The 19,077-nt window shown below is 43.7% G+C and overlaps 1 protein-coding gene across 5 annotated transcripts in view; it reads right to left on the bottom strand.

Moving 5' to 3' along the window:
- ERI3 (ERI1 exoribonuclease family member 3) overlaps positions 1 to 19,077 on the bottom strand; it is a 129,458-nt gene that overhangs the window by 92,924 nt on the left and 17,457 nt on the right. For all 5 annotated transcript variants that reach the window (XR_013340444.1, XM_021528352.3, XM_021528361.3 and 2 more), the window contains exons 3-5: positions 12,759 to 12,875; positions 6,706 to 6,765; positions 4,451 to 4,542 (exon numbers count right to left, since the gene is read on the bottom strand). Coding sequence is in view for 4 of the 5 variants with exons in the window: in XM_021528352.3 (XP_021384027.1) it covers positions 4,451 to 4,542; positions 6,706 to 6,765; positions 12,759 to 12,875 (269 nt within the window). In the remaining variant the exon portion in view is untranslated. The remainder of the gene's footprint in view (positions 1 to 4,450; positions 4,543 to 6,705; positions 6,766 to 12,758; positions 12,876 to 19,077) is intronic.

The raw sequence follows: 19,077 nt of genomic DNA, 5'->3' as shown, positions 1-19,077 counted from the left end.
TAGTTTCCTGTGAAGACATAAATTAGCATGCTCTGGTCAGCCACAATAAGTGCAGTTAAAGCACCTTCATGTCAGAGTTATATAGACCAAAGCCTACATGTACTTCTGGCTATGCTCAGTGCATTTACAGAATAATTCAAATTTGGAAGGAGAAGGATTAACTGATGTTTCTGACATTATGGTGCAGGTCTGAGATTTGGGACATAAGACTTCAGCTCTGCTTCTGCCTGCCTGCACAGCCACAGGCATCTCACTTAACCTCACCATATTTCAAATCTGTATCTATGAACACATGATAAAAATGCCTCTTTTGTCGCCAAGATTAATTCACATTGTGTTTAAGAGCCCACAAACTGGTTCCACACACAGGGGAAAGCAATTTGACATTTCAGCAGAGATAAACTACACTAAAGAGCTTATATTACAAGGGCTCAACTCTGGCAGATACTAAGTACCCTCTTTTCCACTAAACCCGTCTCCTGCAGTCAGCAGCTCCCTCAGCCCCTTCAGAGGCACGTTACCCTCGCCACCCAATGCCACATCAATGCTATTTGCTTAATGACTAGTGTCAGTTCCAACCTAGGTGCAGAATGAGGTCCAAGCACTAAAGCAGACGACATCAGGTATCTGATTCCATCCCTGGAGCTGTTAAACTTGGACTATAGCTCCTTGCAACAGGCTAAAGGAATCCTCCCACTGAGCATGCAGAGGCCTGAGGACCGTGTGTCTAACGAGGCTATATCCCCACTCATATTTTAGCTTGGCAGGTCTGGTGCTCCTTTCATCTTTTGCTTCAGGTAGCTCTCTTTAATTAATAACATTTCTGAGTCGACACAGGGAACTTTCCACCCAGAATGAATGGCCCTCTCTCATTAGAACTATGACTTGTCATGATGTATTCAAGAGCAGAAGTGTGATTCATTCCCTTGTCTGGGAATGAGGGGTGTTGCTGGGGGGTGGGGGGGAGAAGAGTCTCTGTAATGAGTGACTGATATTTGCTGAAGCTGATACGCGACTCTGTCGGCTTGAACTGCCTTGTCAGGACAAGCCTTCAAGAAAGGTGATGTTCCTACTCAAGAGGTTTTCCTCATTAAAGAAATTGCATCTTAACAAGAGGGAAGGGGAGGGCTGGCAAGAGAGCTGCTGTCTCCCCAATTCCAGCCTGATTCACACACACCAAGAACTGAAAGCAGGTTGATCCAAGCACAGCCAGTAGAGGATCAGCGCTCCATTTAGGAGCCCTCTCACACAATGGACTCTCTCCAGCAGCAACCAAATCCTTCCAACAGGTGCATCTTCTGATGGTGCACCACACCCATGACAAACCCTTTGGTAGCAGAACTTCGGGTTCTGGGCACCCAGCTCCTTGTGACTAGTGCTCCCTGTTGTCTAAGGGAAGACTGAAAAACAGCTCTGTGGTCTTCCAAGAAAGCTTCAGTGTTCAAGAGCAATCAAGTCTGTAGCCACACAGTGCCTCATTTCTTGAAGATCCCTGAGCCAAGCAGAAGCTTTACTGATCCTTTAGCAGCTGAGTTTATATCCTAAATCCTGCAGACTCAGCAGCGCCAGACACCATCAGCAGAGAGCAGTACTCTGACAATCACTATTTCTCTGGTGTTTTTGTTTGAGCTAGGAGTGCTACACACATTGCAATGTCTGGCTTAGGCAGAGCTATTTCCCCACCTTATCCCTATATCCAACACTGACAGGCTTGAAGATTCCTCCTCCTTGCTACAGCCACTTCCCCACATCCAGCTTGCTCATCCCACTGTGCCTCCCTGGCACCTATCAGTGGTACCTACTAGAAGCCCTCACAGTAGACACGCCAGTTCAAAAGACACCATGTCTCAGCTTTAGAACAGCACATGCAGACAGAAGCCAAACTAAATGCCCACGTCACTGCTGGAGAAGTCAGGAACAAAGCTGCATGGTTTACGAGCCAAGCTAAGGACAACAGAGGACAAGAACTCCAAACTACTCAAGATCTGGGCAAGAGGACAGCAGCTATGCAAGCAGCTGTCATTACTAAGGAAGCTGAGAAAAGAAAGAGCAGAGTTACAAGTAAACTTGTCACAAGGGGTGGCTCCTTAAGCCAGGAAGCATTGCACTCACCTCAGTGTCCTCAATTCCTCTGGAACCCAGCCAGGTTTTTACCATGCAATGTTCCAACAACACTCTTCCAAATGTGGACAAACAGCACCACCTCCCTTCCTAGTCCCTTTTGTGACCATAGTGTGGTCTCAAAGTGGTAGCAAAGGGCATCAGCTACACCACAGGTCTTGTAGGGAAGCATGGAGTGATTCCCTGGAATACCTCATGGATGTTCCACATCTCTGAGGCTCTGTCTCCCTGTCTGAGCAGCCTTGTTTCAGCTCTGCTTTCTCTCTTTAAAAAGAGATGCTCAGTTCTGCTTTGCTAAACCCTATTTGGCAATGTGTCTAAACACACGCAAACTTAATTAGTTCAGGAGGGAGACTCGGCATTTGTGGTGACGGATAAAAGTAATGGGAAATGAGACAAGTCAGAGCTGGCAGGGAGTCCTCACTCGAGCCTCATCCACTGGCATGGTGCTAATCAGATGTGACGCTACACACTGCAGCACCCAATCGGCAATGGAGCAGCGTGATGCGCTACTCACCAGGAGGCTGCAGCCAGACTCCTGCTGTCCATGTGCTTGGAAACACAGAACGTATTTTCTGCTTTGCCCTGAAGATGCTTCAGGATTGAATTCTGAAGTTAATGGTTTAAAAAAAAAATTTAAAAGGAAGAGGGATAAATGAACCACTCTCGACAACCTCATGGCCAGGAGTGGAGTCTTCTTTTCCAGCTGACTAGTGAGGGACAATCCATGCGAGAGACCACTGCAAATGGTGAACAGTGTATCTCCACTCCAGAACAGCATGTCCCTCTGAGCCAGCTCCCCTCACAACCCCTATGGCTCACCACAAATGGAGATCATCTTTACCTTCATTTGCCTGCTGTAGAGCTCTGAAGGAAAAAAAAAAAAAAGCCACACAAAACATCCAGGTTGCTTTTTCCATATGAACGCCAAGTGAGGATGTCATTACCTAGGAATCTTGTCAGACAGCTGTGAAAGCTAGGAAAGATAGGCTTGGAGCAAAGATAACTGTTTCTCACAACCATAGACAAAGTGGTAAATTGGACCCTCACACAGCAATACAGGAGTAAAGAACAGAGAAAATAGAATACATGAGAAACAGAAGTTTAGCACAGCAACTGTGATGGTCTCTAACAGAAGCTTAAAAATTATATATATAATGAAAAATAACTCACTCCTAATTTAAGCAACTAACACAGGAACTTGCAATATATATGAGCTCTGGACACAGCCTGAGGAAAGACCAAGACTCTGACTCAAACATTCAAATACCACCCCTCTGTCTCTGTCTGGAGCCAATTTCTCATCACCACTAGTGCTTGTGCTGAGCTTTGGACCCCATATTTCATGTTTCACTAATTACACAAAGAAAAGGCAAGGAGCTGCCACTCTGGAAAGACTCCTTGTCAGGGAAGAACTGGTGCTGATTGCTCCTAGACTATGTGTAGTTTATTTAGGCTTCCAGCTTGGGGAAACCAATGTCACAGTGAAAACCAAGTAACACTACTAACGAGTTGTGGCTGTCAGTTTAGGATGGGATGTGTCAAGCCCATGCTTTACTGGTGTGATAACAACAGGAGTCTTTATCCAGCACCACAGGAAAATGAAAAGCTGAAGCAAGATTATATGAAGAGAATTCAGCTCTATAGGGCACTGATCTGCAAACACTTTGGAGATTGAACTAATTTAATTTTTGGACATTTAACTCCATTCTTACAATAACATTTCTAGGTTGTGGCTTAGCTATTTTTCTAACAAAACATGTACATACATACTAACATTTGCAGATCCCAGAGCAGGCCCCGACCTGGTACTTGCCAGATATTCACCCAGCTGATGAAGATAACAATAAGAACACCACTGGAACATGCCAGACCTGGATTGCATTGTGCTTGTATTCTACTCCAAAGACTACTCTGTGATTCACATTGAATTACTGTGCCAAGATGACAGAAAAACCCTTAAATGTAGAGTGTCAGGTAAGGATCATCATTTGATCATCCACATATGCACTCAGAAATATCCATCCCTTTGGAAAGTATATTGGGTAAAAGGCAAAACATCACAAAGCTCCAGTTTATACTTTTCTTGGGGTTCTGCAAGGCTTCACTCACTATAGGGAATATCCTAGGCAGTGATCTTGCACCGTGCCCAGCACCCAACTGTCTTCTGAAACAACTCTCCTCTCCCAGTTATGCATGGCAAACAACAATTTCCCTAAGAAACAATGACTAGGGACAGTTGGAGGCTTGCAAGAACAAAGACATATGCACTACAGGCAAGCATGGAGCAATAAAGCCCAAGAAAATCTCCCTCCCCTCCCATACTCACATCACTTTCAAATCCCAGTCTCCACAGGTCACAAAAATCGACTTGACGCTGGGATCTAAGAGGCCTTCCTTTGCCATCCACTCGTCAACCCTCTGAAAGGAAGGCAAGAAAAGGGGATGAGTTTTGCAGAGACAGGCCGAGCCACAAGAGTTAAACTCAGATAAGCTGCTTGCAATCAAGAGAGAAGAAAATTGTGATCTTATCCAATCTCTCCCTCCCTCTCTTCTCTCTTTGCTTGCCATCTCAACAACAGCACGTTTGGACCTTTGAAGATTTCTGATAGGAGACATCAGGCAACCAGAGGAGAGATGATCTTATCAGACATCGCAGCAGCTCTACTTGTGGAGGGATGAAAGTTGTGCAGCGTTAACAGGACTATACAACTGTGCTGCTACCTGGCATTTCTCCTCTCCCTGTACTAAAGAGGCTCATAGGAAACATAACTTTTGTCCCCTCCAGCAAGAAGAAAAGACAGGTATATTGAAATGGCATCCTTCCCCTACAGCATTTCTCACACACATGAATTCATATAGCACCAGGGGGATATGGGAAGGGGAAAAAAATGGAAGGGCTGGGCACACACAGGCACTGTGTGGCAATAACAAGCACAGCCAGGTGTCCCTTTCCTCTCCAGGCTGGATTCTTCCTTCCTTCTTACAGTTCTGAAGAAGTGCTTGTTCAGAGTAGTGTGGATTTAAAGTGGATCCACTATTCCTGATCAACTTCCCACAGATGTTCGGGGTCCTGGGCCATGTTAACCTGGAGGATGCAATCCACCTCAGGGATTAAGGAACTAACCTAGACTAGAAGCCCTGCATAGACACTTCTTCCAGCTAAAACTAGCAAACAACATGCTCAAAATCTTGCAGTGGCAGGCAATCAACTGTTATTAAGCAACCTCACTAGCAGCATTTTCCCAGAAATCCCTCCTCTTTTCCCTTGCTTGACACCTTTCACTCCTGAGTAAACCAGCATGCCTCAGAAGCTGTCTGTCCTGAATCTCATTTTAACCTAGAAACATGGTGCTGTATGAACACCTTTTCTGTCCAAATAAAAAAAATTCTACATAAGTGTTTCCACACTCTAAGAAGCTTCCACAGAAACAGAATGAGTCATTTTCTGGAATACTCCAGTAGTGATCTACATTCACCCAGGAAAAGAGGGCTCTCCCTCCTGCAGGGAACAGGTACATGCATCCATATGTTTATGGACAAGCAAGATGCTGTATCCTTTCTGGATAGCTGGGGGTTTGCATGGATGTGAGACATCACGTCTGCAGAGCACATCTTCAGTCTCATGTCACTGACACCGCCTTTCCTGCCAGGGGTCGATGCTTCTTCCTGTGACTGACTGTACAACTTCCCTCTGAGTAAAACTCCCCAGAAAAGCAGCATCCAGCCTCTCAGCCACACTCCCTTTGGCTGACAGGATCTCCCAGCCAGTCCCACATGAGCCTGCCTGGAGTTGGGAACAGCAGTGGTAACCTTTCTAAACTCCCTGATGTGAGTGCCCATCAAGTGCTGTCTCCATGGAGGATTTTAACACCTTTAATTTGCTTTCCTCAGATAAATAATTGTTGCAATTTTTCTGATTAGGAACAATTAGGTAACACAGCAGTGGAAATCCTGACGACGCATCAAACACCAACCTGCAGCCCAAGTGGGCTCTGCTTGAAGAGGTTTCCTTCACTACCTGACTACCAACAAAAGCTATTGATGGAGAAATACTTCCAAGCTAATTAAACCTTAAATGCTCTAGGAATTCCACATTAAGAAGAAGGTATTATTAGGGCTGTATCTGCATTCACACATCCTTTAGATTAGATTTCAGAGGCATTTTTTTTCTATACTACACGTATTATTGAGCATTTAAACAGGTAGAAAAAATAATTTAATAAAGTGCTGAGGGATGGAAAAAGAAATGAAAGCAGAATCTGCCAGAGCAGTGGTCTTGAGCAATGTCTTGGTGTTTTAAAACTGGCTCAAGAAAGAATCGCCTCTTCTCCTATCCACTGGCAGGAATTTGGATATCTTGTCAGCACCCTTGACATGAACAGCTGGAGATGACAGATCAATGGTTCAATAATCTCAGCAGTGTGTCACCAGTGTGACAGCAAATGTTATTCTAATGAAGCTGTAATCATAGTCAAATTACGCGGTTCGATTCTCAGCAAGGGGAGGGTGCAGGGAAAGAGATGAAGAGGGGACTACAAGACCAGAGGTCAGAGTGTGAGAACTAAAGGTTACTCTGCTTACCTCAAGCACTTGCTGGAGGCTCGGCTGCCCATCCACCATGCCTTGAATAATCCCAGTCAGCTGAAACAGAGACAAACGGAAAGCAGTCACCAGAGCAGTACTCAAAAGATCATTAGAGAGGTCTACTCTCCTGTCCATCTTCCTGCAACCATAACATGGCCCTGTGACCCATATGGGTGTTGATGAGGAGCCAGCCACAGCAAAGTGACCCTGGTAGCTCCCCAGCCACAGGCAAGGGCACAGCTTCATCCCAAACACAGAAATGTAGTGGGGCTCCTACCCACACCACAAAACTGCAAGTTCTCAGCAGGGAAGGGTCCACTTGGGGAGCAGTGTAATGCACTAGCATGATGCCTTTTTCAATATACCTTTCAGCAGTTTTGGTGTTGCCTTGATGTACACAGGCAGTGGTAACTACCAAGGTCTCTGAACATTTCTCTGCTATCACAGTGACACCAAAATTTCAGTGTTAGATGAACCAAACAGAGAAGTATTGGTAAGAGAGATCTGAAGTGGACCCAGTCATCCTCCCCTGAGCTAGGCAGACAGCATGTGCATGTTCCCATAGTCCATCACTGCACTCCTCGGCAGTTCAAAATTGTATTTAAAATAATGGAATGAAATCTGAAGAAAAGCACTTTCTTCCAGAGGCCTGTCTAGTCTGTTTTCCTTAGTAGGCTCCTTAGAAGAGATCCTGCCAACAGATACTCCTACTGACTGCTCCTAGACTGCTCAGCTGCTCAAAGCTAAACACATGCATTAAAAGATCCAGTCTCATGGGCCTCTCCTTGTGTCTGCCCAAGAGAGCTTGAGGCACATGGAAAACAGATAATTTTTCTGCCTGCCTTCCAACTGACAAAACTGTCTTTTAACATATTGAATATTGGAGTTCAGTAGCTTGCCATCAATGCACCCAAGTAATTAAAAAAATCATTATTAAAACAAGTGCACACTATGGGATTTCACTTCATATGGCACTTTCCTGAAGCTACACATCTCACACATTTTCATGAAATAAAGGTCAAGCACAACCTAGAAGCATCCACGCCTCTGGAAGCCATAGCATCCAGTTGAGAGATACTGATGGCCCCACCATCACCCAGGAGTAACTCTTCCACACAGACCAGCTCAACCCACTCGTACAGCATAAGTCCTCTCACAGACCAGAGGGCTCTGCTTTATTAAGTATGTGGCAACTGAACAAAGCTAAATGGTTTCTATCTCTCAGTTTCTTTGGCTGCTTGGCTTACAGCACTGAACTTGGAGGATAGAAAAAGAAATTATATTAAACTCCAATTAAACTATAATTACATTTAATGAATACCAAATACCTGACTCATTGAATAAACTGTAAGTGGAAAGATTATTTTCTCATAGTGACTCCCAAGAAATGGCAATACATACCTTTTAGGGAAAATATTTTAATTTTAATAATGTAGAGCTCCTCTAGGTGTGTTTTTCAAGTTCATCAAGCCATTATGAAGTGGAATTTTAGGAAAGTGGAGGGACACAGATACTCTCTTGTATTTCAGAATCTGTTTTTATATTAATCTCTATTTTAATTGGGTTAACAGCTGCTACCTACAGATTTCCATACTCTGAGAAGCAAATAGATTTGAGGAACTAACGCATGGCTCTTCAGAGCAGTTTTTAAAGCTCGTTGGCATGGTTTTTGCTTTTCTTGACATCTTTCTCTCCATGTATTCTTCTGGCACAGGTGGACAGATCACCTATTTGCAAAGTGTTGGTTCTGCCTTTTGGGCAGCAGCTCAACCCAAATCTTTGGATGTGACTGAAAGGTGTGTTCGGAAAGGAACACAAAATCATATAATAGTTTGTTTTGGAAGGGACTTTTAAAGTCCATCCAGTCCAACCTCCCTCACAAGTGAGCAGTGACATCTTCAACTAGATCAGGTTGCTCACAGCCCCATCCAACCTGACCTTGAATGTTACCTCTCTGGCAACCTGTGCCACTGTTTCACCACCCTCAATGTAAAAATCTTTTTTTGTACACTTAGTTGGATAGTTTAAAGTCATTATTCCTTGTCCTGTCACAATGGGGCCAACTGAAAAGTCTCTCTTATAGGCTCTCTTAAGTACTAAAAGGTCACAATAAGGTCTCTTGGGAGTCTTCTCCAAGCTGAACAACTCCAAAGCTCTCAGCCTTACCTCACAGGAGAGGTGTTTCATCCCTCTGCTCATGTTCATTGCCCTCCTCTGAACCTGCTCCAAGAGGTCCAAGTTTTTTCTGTGCTAAGTATGACAGGCGACCTTTCACTATCTCAGCCAGTACTGATGCAAATGGTTTCTGCTGTTCCAGGCACCCTCAGGATTGTAACTGTGGAGCACTACACCCTTGATGCCATGGGAGGAGAGGCTGTAATGGCCTCATCCAGACATTTCACATCAGGAGGAGGGAGGGATATGAAGGCGGATGCAGAGGTGCTACCAAGAGTCACTGCTTATTCTTGCCCAAAACTCCTTCTGTCCTTCCCTGCCAGGCCAAGCAATGTACCAGCCTGTCTGTACAAGGACACATCACCAAGCACACACACACACAAGATTCACGCTGCAGAAATCACACACATGAATACAAAGGAATGTATTTGCTCCATAGGTACATTTCAATACAGGTCAGAGTGCTTAAACTGGACCAGATTTCTACTCTCTCACCCTTTCTGATACTTTTTGTTATCAGTTATGTCCATATGTGCCACATCCAACCTAGCATTGGATCTCTGCAGCATTATCTGGTCTTGCAGCTTTGAAAAAGTATAAAAACATAAAACTGCACAATTGTAAAATTTCTGGTTATCCCAAGAAGCATGAGGTACTTGGGAACATAAGCAAGCTATAGTGCCTTTATCTTTTTGTATTTTTATTGTCTATTCCTTCAGGAAAAAAAAAGCAATAAAAATTAGTCATAAAAGGAGAGCAAAGTATTGTGAAAAGATCTGTACAAGCACCTTGCATGTAGAGGAAACTTCTCCTTAAGCTCCTGGCAAGAACTTTCTTGGGCACCAGAAAAATAATCTGCATCTTTCAAAAAGGCATGATGCGCTTTATACACCTAATAACAGTTTTTAACTAGTTCTCTGCCTAAGCATTCAGCTCACCCCTCACAATAACCAAGGTTCATGACCTGTTGTTTTACAGAGGCAGGTCAGGAGAAAGGGGACGAGATGAGGTCTCAGAGTAAGCCAGCACTGGAACACAGCTCCTGGCCATTGATGTGGGGAGTTGGAGAAACATCCTATAGCCAGGGAAGAGCACAGACATACCAAAAGGTCAGCAAAGTGATGTCTTGAGGGAGGCAACAAGCTCTCCACCCTTCCAGGCAACCCTCCCATGCTTGTCTCCAAGGAAGAGGCATGGAAGAGGTAATCCAAACCCAAGGAGTAATGTCAAGCAACCCCAGTAACCCTTCTACACAGAGTCTAAACCAAGCAGTTCTACTGCTTAGCAAAGGCAGAGGAGAGAGGGGGAATCGGCAGCACAGTAGATAGGCTCCCATGTAATGTCAACACCAGTGCTTTTCCTGGAGAGTTTATCTGGAAAATCATCCTATTTCTACTCCAAGACAGTTTTCTGATTACCTAAGCACTTGTCTCTGATGTACCATCTGAGAATCAGGCCTGGTCTTTCTTTGTAGACAAAGAAGCCAATAAATCTCAACCTTTGTAAGCAGAGGTACCTAGACAAAGCCCTTTACTGGCATTTAGCAAAATTAGTATTTTTCAGAAAACATAAACCAGCAGAAAGTCGATAACAAGTGCTGGAGCAGTTCAGGCAGCAGCTCTGCAAGAGCACATCCTGGCTGTGTCCCTGGGGTCTCAAGCAAACCAGTGGCACAGGGATGATCTCTGCACCTACCTAGCAGCACCCTACTGTTTCGTAACGTTCACCAGTGGCTCTCAGGGTAGGGTTTCAAACTCAGCCCCATACTCAGGCCCCAGGAACAAGTCAAGTCTCCAACCATGATCCCACTCTTGGACCTTCAGCAGCCCTCTGCAACAGGTCAGGGGACTGCAATCCCCTGGGGGGGGGGGGTGGTGGGGTGTATTCTGCAATCATTTTGCCTGCTGGACTCAGTACTGCCCATTTTCACCCAACTCTGGACATGATGCCAGACCCAGGTTCACAGCAGAGTCTGCAGCAGAATGCTGATCTGGGGCACATGTGCCCATCCTGCAAAAGCACAGCCATCACAAACACAGAGACACACTCAGCTTCACTTGCTTCAAAGCTCCACACAGGAAGCACAAACATCTGTTCCAGACCCCCTGGAGCAAGAGAACATGAAGAAACCATCACTGCAGTACAGGAGCATTAGATGGGCTGAATGCTGGTCACAGGGTCATCATCTAGAGAACCTCTGACTGTCCCTAGATTGCAGCAGACTGGAGGCTCTGTTCAGCTCACGAAGCTGAACCACAAGCATGCACCAAGCAAGTCATGCAGGCTCTTGTGCAAGAACAGAGCCGCAGTCTTTAGAAACAGGGGAAAGGATGCAATAGAGAGATTTCCAGAAAAAGGAGATTTGGTGTGAGTTAATGAGACTTCTCTCCAGAATTTAGGTGACTTGCAAGGCCGACATTTTGGGCTCAGCTCTAGAAGATGATGCTGTCTTTAGCAAAGATCAGGTGCAAGCTGTGATATTTATCACATTTGTACAAGCATATGTCCAGCAAGTCTCATGGGGATAAGGACAGCCAAAGTAGTTGCCCAGCCTTCTAGCATTAAGGTTGCAAAACCATTTCCATTATAACCCTCTGTTCTCACACGTTTATAACTTTCTGAAAGCTCTTCTCTGGGGAATAATGTTTTCTGTGCTTAGTCTTTTTTTTTTTTTTTAAGTTTAAATAAAATGCCTTCAGATGGTTTTGAGTTACAGGAGAATAAAAATAAGTATTTGTTTTTACAATGTGAAAATATGGAAGGGGCTGGTTGGTTCTGGAGGGGACTCCACCTAACACAGAGGAGTCATTTTTCATCAGGCTAGTACAGGTGGGACAAGCCCTCCATGGGCTTAAGTCTGTAGCCACAGAGATAGGGGAAAACACACCATGGTGTTGATGACAAGACAGGGACAGAATGAAGAACTTGAGTACACTGATTCCCACAGCCAGTATTTTAGTCATTGAGCTGGCAAAAATTGAGCTGGTAAAAATTTGGATGATTATGGCAAGGAGGGAAAACACTTGGAAAAACAGTTAACTTTTTGGGTTGAATTAAAAAAAAAAAAAAAAAAAAAACCAAACAAAAAAAACCAAAACAAAAATAAACAAAACAAACAAACAAACAAACAAAAAAACAAACAAACAAAAAAAAAAACAAAAAAAAACCCAAATCAACAACAAAACCAAACCCCTGCTCCTTAACTCCTCTGAACACTCAGGGATAGCTTTACCACTTTCATTCCGTATCTGGGGAAAGGTGGCCACAGCTCAAGAGCAGCTGTCCTCAGCAATGAGAGTAAGCAAGTAAAGGGCAACCATCTCTACTCCAGCAATCATTTCAAGTGGCCCAGAATTACAACATCAAAAAGAAAGTCTTAAAAAGACAAACACAAATTATCCTACCACTCTGAAGGACTCCCCAAATCCTAACATGAAGGCCCACAGGAGAGTAATTTAGTGCCTCTGAACCACATATCTGCACAGCACTGTCTTTCCTCAGTCCACACTCTCTTCGACCTTTCCCACCACAGAGGAGAACAGCAAAATTGTGAGAACTCATAAAGAGGTTACAGGATTTTGAACATCAGCTAACATGAGTGTGTTCATTTGGTGGTCACCCAATGGAGACATTTGTTAGCTGTAAATACAATTATCTTAGTTAGCAGGTCACAGCTAGAGTTATTTATTAATCCAAACTGAAGTCTTTACTCACTACTGCAATAACAAAGAATTATTCTCTTTGTCATTAACTCAAGGCTGGCATGACATGCTGCCTTGCAGCTGCACCGTGAAGAGGCAACCTGAGTCCCTGGTGCAATGGAAACCTGCTTCCCAGAGAGACTCTTGGAGCACCAGGGAACCTTTGCACTTTACCTCTGTACAGAAGGGCGTAAGCTGGGGATGCACCACAGGCTGAACATACATGTGAAAGGTGGATTCGATCTCCATCGTCCTGCCATTCAGCTTCAGGATAGGGAATTCGATGATTTCCTGAATAGGGCAAAAAGAAAAGCAGCTGTTCATTTAAAACAAACAAGAAATGAAGCTGGAAATTATCCCATCTAGCAAGGTAGCATGATAGTTCCAAACAAAAATAAACTCAACACAAAGCTCTGCAGAAGTGGGAAGGTGGTGCCACAGCACAGAGCACATCCAACACCACCAGAACAGATGAGGATGGTGCTGATGCTGATCACAGCCAGGACAGGCTGCAAGGAGGTCTCTGTGCTCAGCACTGCAGCTGCCGAAGCTGAACCTAAAGAAGGTGGTCTCACACCACTCTCATGTGCTACCCAGGGAATATGAAGCTGTACTTGCAATGGGCTCACAGCTGTTTAGCAAGGACATCACAGGGGATGTGCCCTCTCCAAGACCAGTCTCAATCTTTTCAGCCCACCATCCTTTTAGAGGACAACATCAGACAGACAACAGGAACTACTGCATGAAGCACCTTCTTCTCTGGAGAGGCTGGGAGGATTGCTCTCCTCCAACAGACTGAGAAGAGGAGCTGAAAGCTCCCCCCAAATCCATCCCTATGGGATACAGCACAGTAGCAAGCCCTGCTTCATTTTCCTCTTTGTAGCCAATTTATGCTGATAGGGAAATAAAAACGTTCCTTCATCAGAAGAATGTTCAATTATTTGAATAATCAGCAATCAAAAATTTACATGAACCTGTTAATAAAAAGTTTAAACAAATCCAGTTGCGATGGATTTCTCAATTATTAAAAAATATACATGAAATTAAAAAAGCCGCCCACTAAATAAAGCGATAAAATCCTTTGTGTTCACCCCCCTCCTTCTCCACTCCCTTTCTTCCTTCTAGTTTAATGTAAGAGGAGAAGTGACAATTTGTTTGGTGTCTTTAAAGAATAATTTGTCTATGTTATTTAATAGAGATCCATGGCACCAAGGTTCTGGAGTGCAAATGAGCCTGCTGAGTGATATCCATGCAACAAGCCTCTCAAATCACTTCTGGAGAAAAACACAGAGAGGGAAAGAGAATAAAAAAAATATTGCTTTTTAATATTCAAAAACAGTTTGCAAAATTTAATCAAAGCAGAGCAAAAGCTAACATTTTTACCACTTTGACATTTTTATTAGTGCTTTCATAAATTTTTAAAACATGAACGGAATTAGTTTAACAACAAAAAAACTGCCTGAAAACATCTGGAAGAGACAAATAAGAAATAATAAAAAATGAAAAAAAAATCCAACTCCTGTGAGTAAAATTAGCATGTGAAAAATGCAGCCGCTGCAGAGGAACTAACACACTTTTTTGGACTGTGGTTGCAACCCTCATGACCCGCAGGCGGAAATTATCAAGAGGTTACACATATGAGCTGATGACATCACCACCCTACTAGGCAGCAGGAGGGCAAGAAGCTGGGTGGGTAAATGGAAACAACAGATAATTTAAATAGCCAGGAGAAACACCCAATTTCCATGGTGGGCACAGCCCAGAGACAGAGCAGAGCAGCTCCCCAGTGCAGTAGGAGCACAGCAGCATGCTGCTGAGATTGAAATTTAGAAAAAAATGTAAAAATCAAATAAAGTGTTAACAGTGTGGAAGTGCCCAGGTGTAGACATTGAGCAGTGAAGCTGCACAGGACATATGGCTTAAACATTTCCTCGTGGTCCACTGTGGCATTCCCTGTGCATGCTGTGCTGGATGAGGCAGAGCAGATGGCTGGGCACATCCTTCCCTACTGCCATACCACCTCACTGGGAAAGTGAGCAAACTTGATCCAGGGGCTCTAAGAGAAGGAGATGACACATGCCACTTGAGTATTAGCCAGATTCCCTGTTGTCATGCAGCCCAAATTCACCAGCTTCAGCCACCCAGAAGGACCCAAGAGAGTAAGAAATGCTGGATACAGATGATCCTCTCTTCAAAAGGCCTACCACAGACAGGCTCTTAAAGCAGCAAACTCCTGTTCAGAAGGAAAACAGGCTGCAAAGTTTGAAGTCAATGGACAGGCTGCCATAACAGAGCCAAGCTTAACCTCAGAATAACACCATTCCATCTTTCAGATTGGTCTGGGGCATCTCACTGACCCTTAGGCCCGCATCCCACCCAGAGGGTGATCATGGAATCAGGCAAGCTCATGGCAAGGTAAGACAAACATTTCCCTTTCCAGAGAAGAACACACACCAGCTGGATTTCATAGCAGGGCTGTGTTGCAATGCCAGGATGTGCCCTAAGGGACCACAAACATCCTCAGGGGCCATCAGCTGGCTGGATGCAAAGCCAGACTGAAAGACAGCCTACTGCTGATCTGATACACAAAGGCGTCGCTCGCCTTCCAGAACCAAAGGCAAAAAGCACTTCCAGGAGGGTCAGATTAAGACAGATGGAGGAAATAAAAAGCCATACTTTAAAAATGTGGAAAATTTAACAATATGCAGAATTACTGTAGGTCTGTGGGAAGTACATGGCCAGGAGCAGGGTGGAGCCCCAGAGGCAACCAGAGCATCTTAGGAGAAAGTGCAGCTACTCTCTTGGGCTTATTGGGTCAGTTTTTGAAGCAAGTGGTAAAGAACCTTTCCCAAAAGGCTGTTTATCTGCGCACTTCCTAGAGCGGAGATTTTTCCAGTCTCTGGCAGTGTTTGCTCCACTGGTATCTAAGGCAACAGATACCAGCCCCATGAAATCAGCCCCACTCCTCACTAACGACGTTAGCCAGTCCTGCAATGAAATTTAACCTGTGACACTGCTGTACTTTTCATTTAAACTTTCATTTGGAGAGAAGCAGTGTTTGGAGACCCTGCAGTTTGTCCTGCTAATAAAGACAAGTGTTGGGACCTTTAAAGGTGCCATTCATCTTTTGCCTTTATTAAATTCAATTTTCTTAAGCCCATGATACATCATGAAATTAAGAGTTGACATTCCTGCAGAAACAAAAATATCTATCAAACATAAACAGAAAGGGGGGAGAAAAAAGGCCTCTATTACCAAGAATTTATGGCTTAAAGTAGATCTGTTTCCACTTTTTTTCTCTTTTTTTTTTTTTTTTAACAAGCATATGGTTTGTTTTAGATATCTGAAATGTTATTACAGATCTAGAATTTCATTAGTAATTATTATGAAACGGTGAGCACTTAGACACTCATACACACAATCCCCCAAGAGACTGTGATGCAGGAAGGCAGCCGGGTGCTCTCTCATGTTTCACAGCAGCCCAGTGAGCTCAACATGCTCAGCTCCATCTCCACCATTCAAGGACCTTCACTACTTTTTCCCAAGCAGGAAAGGTGGAGGAAAGCAGCAGGAGGGAGTTCAGGGCAGAGATTCACTGACACTTCTTTCTTCCATCAGAGCCTGATCATCCCTAAGTGTTACCTTGAGATCCTCACATGCATCCACTCCAACACTGAGTTAATGTTCCAACTTTGGCAGTGATTGGTGCCAGCAGCATTTGGGGCTTCTAAGCCTTCCCTCTGTCCGCAGTGCCAGCTTTTCCTCATAGCACAACCAGGAGTTATGGATGTGCTAAAATAATGCTGAGGGTGTCCAGAGGCTGCAAATAGCCGCAAGCTACCAGAAGAACAAATGTACTCATTTGAATTTTGCGAGCACTGCAATTAGGTATTTTATTTAGCACTGCAAAGTAACTTGAAAGGAAATCCAGGATTCAAACCACCACCAATAAATAAGCGGCTTTTTATTTTCCTTTCATTGTCAGAGAAGTTGAACATGTTTTCTGTTGAGAAATTCTGCACAAGGCTCCCAATTACAGGCATTTGCATTTATATTGTTGGAACACAGAGCTTCTAAAATCAATATTAACACGCTTAAAGAAAAAAACATCGGCACCCTGTCCCTCCCCTCAGCTGTGCCCCCAAACACAGTAACAATAGGAACCTACAGAGCCAGAGGCTTATACAGATCCATTACCAAGTCCACTCTCTTTGCAACATTCCTACATTTACTATATCAAGGTACCCCAAGAAAATCTATGTGACAGCTTCCTCAGAACTTTTGTCTTTCTGAAAAACCAAAGGTTTAAAAAAAAAGTTCCATGCAGAAGTCTCCTGTGCAACCTAGCTGTCCCTAGCCAGTGGGTTGAGCAGCAGCAAGGTAACTGTGGAATGGCTAGGGACTTTCTTCTAAGAGGGATTTGAAAAATTCTTAGTGGCATGTGAAAGCACTGCTATAAACCCAGCCTTTCCTTACCCAGTTGTGTTACAGGAAACTCCCTTCCCTTTAACACCGGAGCAGGGATGTATCAATTTAGCTGTCTTGATCTTCTTGCTAATAAAAGAAATGAACAAGCACAAGACTATACTTCCTAAACAATTTCCAGCCAAAGAAGAAAGCACCTGAAATTACTCTAATTCTCATAGAGGAATCTTTTTGCTTATCCTTTTTGCTTACCATTATAGAGAAAGAACAAAGTGCCCAGCAAGAGCTTCCCAGCTCTCAAAACCTTTTAATCCAGACACCTATGTACAAAGTGGACAAGGCACGCTTCAGGACACAGTTATATATTTGAGGAAGACCGTATGGCCTCTTCAGTTCAAAAACTACCAAAGAATAATTTATCCCTCACTCTAACCCCCATGTGAAGAAGTTTAATAAACACAAGAATAAAAGATGCCCATAAAAATCAGAGCTGACTGTTCAAAATGCAATAAAAACAAGCAGAGGCTGTTGAGGGAAACGAATTTTGTCTGATAAGGAAAAGCATGAAACTTCTCACCAAAAGAACCATTTACACCTTCAAAAAAGGTAAGGGCAGAAGAGGCAAGGGAGTGTCTGTGGAGGGACAGAGCTTCAGCACCAGCTCATTTTCTTCAGGGATGGTTTTCCCCCCTCCTCTTTAAAGAAAAAAAAGTCATTTTATGCACAAGGAGCTTATTTCTTAAACAAACACTCGTGTTTTTGATTTACACCACGGGCTGCTCCTAAATAATTTATGGCGGGTTAAATTTATTGCACAGCCCTGGCCGGCTGCAAATTCGAATTGCCAAATAATTAGATTTTAGGGCAATGCTTATAAATTATCCGCCGATTTGTCCGGACTTGTTTGTCAGTTGCTTTGTGCTTCGGGTCATCTTTGGCATTTCGCTGTTTGTGTTTTAATTGCTGATTTACACTTTGACAGATGAGAGTTGATGCCTCCAAGATCGGGGAGAGGGTGTGGGGGCGTTGAAGAGCAGAGAGAATCAGAGCTTTTAAAGCCTTGTGATTTTCTTTTTTTTTCCAAGGCAATTAAAATCGAAAAGGGACATAGTAAGGACAGCACTAGCCTAACAGATCTGCCTCTCCAGTTTCCATCCTCTGCCTTAATTATTATTTTAACTAAAGACATTTCCAAGTGAGCAGCCTTGCACTGGCCCTCAGGGGCAGTAACCAAGATGACCTCATAGGTCTTTTTCTCACTTCTAAATTTTTATTAAACTAACCAAAAGAAGTACCATAAAGGCAACACCTTTCCAGTGTGGAACAGCAGGACTTCTGCTGAATCAGGGCTATGCTGGCTTTCCAAAGGATGTCTGCCTGCACACACACCATGGAGCCTCTCAGTGCCTCAGTCCTGGATAAGTTACTCTGTGTACTGATTAAACCTATCAAAAGGTCTTTGAGGAATCAGCTGACCTCCAAATTTGTTTTTTTCCATCACTACTTAGCTTAAAATACATATAAGCACACACCTAACAATTTTATACATTTGAAAGTATTACTATATCCTACAAAAGCATGAAAGGAAATACACATCAAAAACAAAACACAAGAGGACTGGAAGGAATATGGGAAGATAATGAAACATTGGGATAAGATGACGTGAAGAAAAATTCTACTGCCTGACCATTGATTATCCAATGTTTCTTCTTCCCCCTGCTCTCAGGTGAATCACACTGCCTACCCCCAACACTCAGGCACTGAAGCCCCATGTCAAAGCCTGCATTTCCTCAAAGATAAATTTTGAGCTGCATTTTGGGTTCTGCACTGGCATCAAACGTGGCTCTTATTTCCCAGTGCTGCCTTACAACTCTGAGGGTGAGGGACCATTTCTCTTTCTTTAACAGAAGCTGAAATCCCCATCTAATCACATGCCTCCAGGAGCTTCAGCTTTAAAAGAGACATCTAGTCCATGCACCTGCCTGAGGGCAGCATCATCACCCCCTAAATAATTTCTGACTTTGTCTAGGCTGTTTTTACCGACTCCAATAAGAGAGACTCACATACT

The sequence above is a fragment of the Lonchura striata genome, chromosome 9, assembly GCF_046129695.1.
Source record: "Lonchura striata isolate bLonStr1 chromosome 9, bLonStr1.mat, whole genome shotgun sequence".
NCBI lineage: Eukaryota > Metazoa > Chordata > Aves > Passeriformes > Estrildidae > Lonchura > Lonchura striata.
Note: the sequence above shows the minus strand (reverse complement) of the source record. Positions and strands in the feature narration are given on the sequence as shown.